The sequence below is a fragment of the Oryctolagus cuniculus genome, chromosome 19 (assembly GCF_051225735.1).
Source record: "Oryctolagus cuniculus isolate XC-2025 breed Fujian yellow rabbit chromosome 19, ASM5122573v1, whole genome shotgun sequence".
Classification (NCBI taxonomy): Eukaryota; Metazoa; Chordata; class Mammalia; order Lagomorpha; family Leporidae; genus Oryctolagus; species Oryctolagus cuniculus.
Window position 1 is genome coordinate 42,850,463 of NC_142885.1, and position 5,815 is coordinate 42,856,277.

Genomic DNA, 5,815 nt, shown 5'->3' on the forward strand with positions numbered 1-5,815 from the left:
CTGGCTGGTGCGGGTGGGGCAGGATGCAAGGGTGGGGTGGGTGGAGCCAGGCCCACTTCCTGTCCCCCTGGGGCCCTGTCTGCCCCAGTCCTGGCCCAGCCTCAGGAGGAGCTGCAGCGGCTGCCCCAGCTCTGGGCTTTTATCCACGGATCCGGTAAGGGGGCGGGGAGGCGGGTTGTGACCTTCTGGGCAGGGGCCACAAGGAGCACTCGGGGCTGTGGCTCCAAAAGACCCCGACAGGTGATGGGAAAAGGGGACGCGGAGCCGATCGGGCTGATCGGGGTCAGGCCAGGCCAGGAGCGGGTGGCCACCATGGCGGGAGTCGGAGTCCATGGGGGAGCTGCCAGCATCTGCTCCCTGGTTCTTTCTGATAATAGCGAAGGCAAGGGTGGAAACAGCCGTTAAACCGCAAGTTAGACCTGGCAGTTGGTAGGGAAGTGGGCAGGAGGGGCTGCCTGGCCCGGGCCTCCCCCAGCTCCTGTGTGCTCTGCTTCTCCAGGGACCCCACCCGCAGGCGCCAACTCCCACTCACGCCTGTTGCCCAGGAAATGGCCCTGCTCCTCCTCCTCCTCGTCTTTGGGGGCTCCTGGCCCCCAGCGGTGAGCCCGGAGTCTGTGGCCTCCACGGCGTCCTTGGCCTCTTCGGTCTCTGAGACCCCACACCTCAAACCTGTGACCTCCTCCGAGTCGACAAGGGACCCATCCGAGAAGGCTGATGGCACCGGGGACCAGCTCCTACCTTCATCTTCCTCAGCTCACTTTAGAGACCCTGAGGAGTCCCCTCTTGGGACTCCCACTGATGGCACCAATGGCACCCTGGGGCCTGGGCCCACAACCTCCCAGGAAATTTCTAATGAGAAGCCATTAGTGCTCCCGGGAATCTCTAATGCAACCAGGGACCTTGCTGTCCTTGGGGCAGGTGGACCGATGACAACCAGCTCTCTGGAGACCTCCAGTGACAGCAGTGACTCTCTTGTCTCCACGGAAAAAATGCCTACGACAACCACCCCAAAGTCCCCCCAAAACACAAGTGTTAGGCCCTCCCCAAGTCCAGCTTCGGGATGGAGTAGAGCCCCTGTCACCACTGCGGCTAGCTCTGGGGAGACCTCCAGTGGGACCAGTGGAACTCCCATCACCACGGCAACTAGCTCTGTGGAGACCTCCAGTGGGACCAGTGGAACTCCCATCACCATGGCAACTAGCTCTGTGGAGACCTCCAGGGGGACCAGTGGAACTCCCATCACCATGGCAACTAGCTCTGTGGAGACCTCCAGGGGGACCAGCAGACCCTCTGTCACCATGGAAACTAGTTCTGTGGAGACCTCCAGGGGGACCAGCAGACCCTCTGTCACCATGGAAACTAGTTCTGTGGAGACCTCCAGGGGGACCAGCAGAACTCCCATCGCCATGGCAACCAGCTCTGTGTTGACCTCCAGGGGGACCAGTGGAACTCCCATCGCCATGGCAACTAGCTCTGTGTTGACCTCCAGGGGGACCAGTGGCTCCCGGGGCTCCGCAGAACAAATTCCCACGATGACTACCGAAGAGCCCTCTGGGAATGCAAGCATCCAATCCAAGTCGGGGGGCCTGGTGCCGGTGGCTGTGCTGATCGCCGTGCTGATGGTCATAGTGCTGGTGGCACTGCTCCTGCTGTGGCGCCGGAGGCAGAAGCACCGGACGGGGATCCTGATGCTGAACAGAAGTGGGGAGCGCAACGGGGTGGTGGATGCCTGGGCTGGGCCAGCGCGGGTCGCCGACGAGGAGGCTGTGGTAGCAACAGCACAAGGGCCTGGTGGTGACAAGGCCTCGGGGGTCCCCAAGACGGAGGAGTCGGGCCGGCGGCCCACGCTCACCACTTTCTTCGGGAGACCGAAGTCTCGCCAGTGCTCCGTGGCGCTGGAGGAGCTCAGGTCCGGGCCAGGCCCTAGCCTCTCGGCGGAGGAGGAGCCGCTGGTGGGCAGCGAGGAAGGGGTTGAGGATGCCCCCACTTCCAATGGGCCGGAAGTGGGGCCTGGGGCTGCACCTCAGGGCTTGTGAATACAGGAGCAGAGCCCAGAGCCCCGCCAGGCTCCCCCACCTTCCCTGCCACGGTCACTCCCAACCCCTTCCTGGCCCTGCCTTTTCTGTTCAGCTGCCCCCCAGATTCTCATCCTGCACCTGCACCCTCACTTGGAACCGTTCCCCCCCGCTTCTGCACCCTCCAGCCAGCCTCCGCGTTCAGCACCCCGGGGACTGCACGGCCCCATCCCCTACCCCAGCCGCATCGCCTTTCTTCCCATCTTTCTTTGGAACCTGCTGCAAGGAACCCACCCCGAGCGCCCCCGTGATTTGAGCCAGGATTTCTCGGAAGACCCCTCAGGGAGTCTGGAGCCTGGGCAATTGAAGACAGTGCCGGCTCACAGACTGCCGCCTCGGACGGGATATGGAAAGGTCATGTGGCCCCGTGGTTAGGACAGTCCCGCCGGCTCAGCCCGTGACCCTCCTGGAGTCCTGGGCCCTGGTTCCTGGGCTGGGTGGGGCCGGGAGGGGCCGTGCAGCTGTGCCCCGAGCTGGGCCTGTCACCTTTCCCAGATCATGTGGACTCTGGACTGGCCCACGTCCCAGCCACCCCCAGCCACCGCCCACCCAAGGACTGGGGCAGCCGCAGATGGCAGATGCAAGCATCGTAGCTGCTCCTCCCAAGGGCGGAGGGAGGGGGGTTTCTGGCCAGGTGTAGTTTTAAGCCCGGTGTGGGTCCATTGGTGAGTGTGGTTGACGCGGGCTGACGATTTTCCTCCTGTGGAGAGGAGTGGTGAGTCACGGCAGTGTCGGGGGAGGGGGCAGGAAGGGGTGCAGGCTGGGGGCCCCGGGACCGCTGAGATGGTGTGTGTTCCTGTTTGTTGAGAGAGAGAGAGAGGGAGAGACAGAGAGAGGGAAACACAGCTCAGTCCGCAGCCCAGCGAGGAATGCCAAGGTCCCTGCAAAGATCATGGGCGTGGCCCAAGTTGCAGGTGCCTGGGCTTGGCCACCCCACCGTACCCCTTCCTCGAAGGCTCCCTCGCTCCAGTGCACACTCGCGCCCACACCCACCCACCCGCACAGGCAGGGAGTCCGCCCAGTAGGGGGCAGTTCAGGGCTGTGAAACCACAGCCGCCCTCTTGCGATGCTGAATTCAAGCTCTGTCTAGGAGCTGAGCACTTCCCCTCCTCCAAGGGGAATTAGAGAGAGAGAGAGTGAAATCGGGAGAGGAGAGAGGCCGGGGTGCCAGACAGTTCCTCCAGGGGCCTGAGGTATGGAGGAGAGAGGAGAGAATGGGACCCGCCTGTGCCACCTCTGGGGGCAGCCCAGGCTACAGCCCGGGGTAGGGTGGGGGGATCAGGCCAGCGGCCTTTGCTATTTCCCTGGGGCCCAGAGGAGATTTGCAAAGAGGAAGTTGTTGAGTCAGTGGAGTAGCTGAGAGCACCCAGCCTGACCTACAAAGACAGACCTGGAGCGCTGTGTGGGCCAGGCAGCCTGGGGTGGTGTGGGTGCTGACGAAAGCGGGAGTTAGAAGTGGGCAGAGGGCAGAAGGGGCAGCAGGTGGCCTCAGAGCCACCTGCCACCGCGTGGTGCCTTGGCTCTGGGAGAAAGGCTGGGCTGGGCTGCAAACTGGCCTCCTACCAGCCAGGGTGGGGACCTCCAGGGCCACATTGGGCACCCCTTCCTCCTTCTCACGGGGTGCTGCTTTGTTTAGCCCAGGCATAGCAGAAGTGAGCTGCAAAAGTCCCTCGGACCTACCGCAACTGCCGTCTGACGTCTGTCAAACCAAGTGCCCCAATTTCAGCTTTAGAAGCTCCGGCCCCCTCCGTTGCCTTCCATAGCCATGCCACTGTCTAGCGCTGCTGGCTTCTGTGCCCACCCCACCCCCGGCAAATCCTGGTGAGAGAGACGCCAGAAAATACAAACATCGTAAATGCTAAAATAGAGGCTCACACCAAATTTCCCAAGTGTATCCAAAGGAGGGCTCCTGGAATTTGGGGGGGAGTGGGATGGGGTGGGGGGGCTGGGGGGGTGTCGGTCACAGTCACTGCTATGTTCCTGGTGGCCACTTGCCGCCCGGAATTTAATGTTCAAGTTCATTTGAATGAATGGGCTAAGGAATGAACGGAGGAGATGACCTCTGGCAGATTTTGCAGGCTGCGAAGGATTTTGCCAGGATAAGATGGGGACCTGCCGTGCTGGCTGACAACTGTCTCCTCAAACGCCAGGGAATGACTGGGGAATGCTTACAATACTGGGTTGAGAGGAAGCAAAAGCAAGTTATTAATTTGTAAATACATAGGATTCTCGTCTGTCAGAAAAATTCAAAAAGCTACAAGTATATGTTTATAGAAAAAAAAAAACACCGAAGCGTTTGCTGTGGTTTTGTGTAAAGTGGGACATTTATGTGGGCTTGTCATTTTGTTTATACTTTTCTGTATTTTCCAAGTTTATACAATAAATGTTTATTTCTTTGTGTGTGTGTGTGTGTGTGTGTTTTAGTATTTATTTTATTTATTTGAAAGACAGAGTTACAAAGAGAGGTAGAGAGAGAGAAAAGTTCTTCCATCCACTGACTCACTCCCCAAATGGTCGCAACAGCCAGAACTGAGTGGATCCAAAGCCAGGAGCCAGGACTTCTTCTATCCAGAAAAAGGGGCCCAAGCACTTGGGCCATCCTCTACTGCCTTCCCAGGCCATAGCAGAGAGCTGGATTAGAAGAGGAGCAGCCGGGACTTGAACCCCCTCCCATATGGGATGCTGGGGCTGTGGGCGGAGGCTTAGGCTGCTGTGTCACAGCACCGGCCCCAGGCAGGTTATCAGTCACTTCACCAATGTCCCCCTGGAGACAGACTATTTTTAGAGTCCACATATGAGTGAAATTATGTAGTATTTATCTTTCTGTGTCTGGCTTATTTCACTTAACATAGCGTCTCTCAGGCTCACCCACCTGTTGCCAATGACAAGATTCCACCCTGTTTGTGGCTGAATAGCATTCCATGAGTACAGGATGCATTGGGGATTCCACACCTTTTCTTTATCCATTCCTCCACTGATGGGCTCTTGGAACTCAAACAACCCTGCCACACAAAAACAAATACTCCAACTGGAAAGTGGACAAACATTCTGAAGACACGATTTCCAAAAGGATGTATACAAATGGCCAACAAGTACGCAAAAAAATAAATAAATAAATAAAAACCTCAGGATCACAGATCATCTGGGAAAGGTAAACCAATATCCTCTCACCTCAGTCTGAACGGCCCCTTACACACCGTGGCCGATGGATACCAGGATGGAAGGTTCCTCAAACAATTCCAAATTGAACTCCCATCCGGCCCCACAGTGCTGCTCCTGGGGTTATACCCGGCTGAGCAGTTGCCCTTAGCAAGATTCCCCAGGCTCCGTGCAGGTGTTGCTCCTGCACCCCTGGGGTCGTCAGGGTAGGGCAGGGTGTGTGAGCCAGTCCCACCCCCGCCTGGTCAGCCCTGGTCCCCAGCTCCCAGATTCTCAACCTCATCCAACTCCTGTCCTGCCTTGGACTTGTCACGGGCTTTTCTGTGGGGAGGGAGGGCAGAATTTAAAATGCTGAAAATATGTTTTGTCCAGACGGGAGAATAGCATTCCCCTCCCCCACAATGTCCAGTGCACTCTGTTGTGGGACGGGGGTCCCTAGCTAGCTGGATTCCAAGCTGTTCTCCATCTCAGCGGCGTGAGAGGAATTCAAAGAAGAGAGGTAAAGTGCGAGCACCAGTGCAGGATTTATGAAAGAGATCAAGAGCAGGTATAAGCGCAGGCATCGTCGAGGGCAGCCGCCC

The 5,815-nt window shown here is 58.4% G+C and overlaps 1 protein-coding gene across 1 annotated transcript; it reads left to right on the forward strand.

Moving 5' to 3' along the window:
- Positions 1–4,475, forward strand: SPN (sialophorin). The gene is made up of 2 exons (XM_008248747.5): positions 1–154; positions 500–4,475. The coding sequence occupies exons 1-2, from the start codon at positions 24–26 to the stop codon at positions 2,034–2,036; spliced, it is 1,668 nt and encodes a 555-aa protein (XP_008246969.3). The 5' UTR covers positions 1–23; the 3' UTR covers positions 2,037–4,475.
- Positions 4,476–5,815: the final 1,340 nt, after the last annotated feature.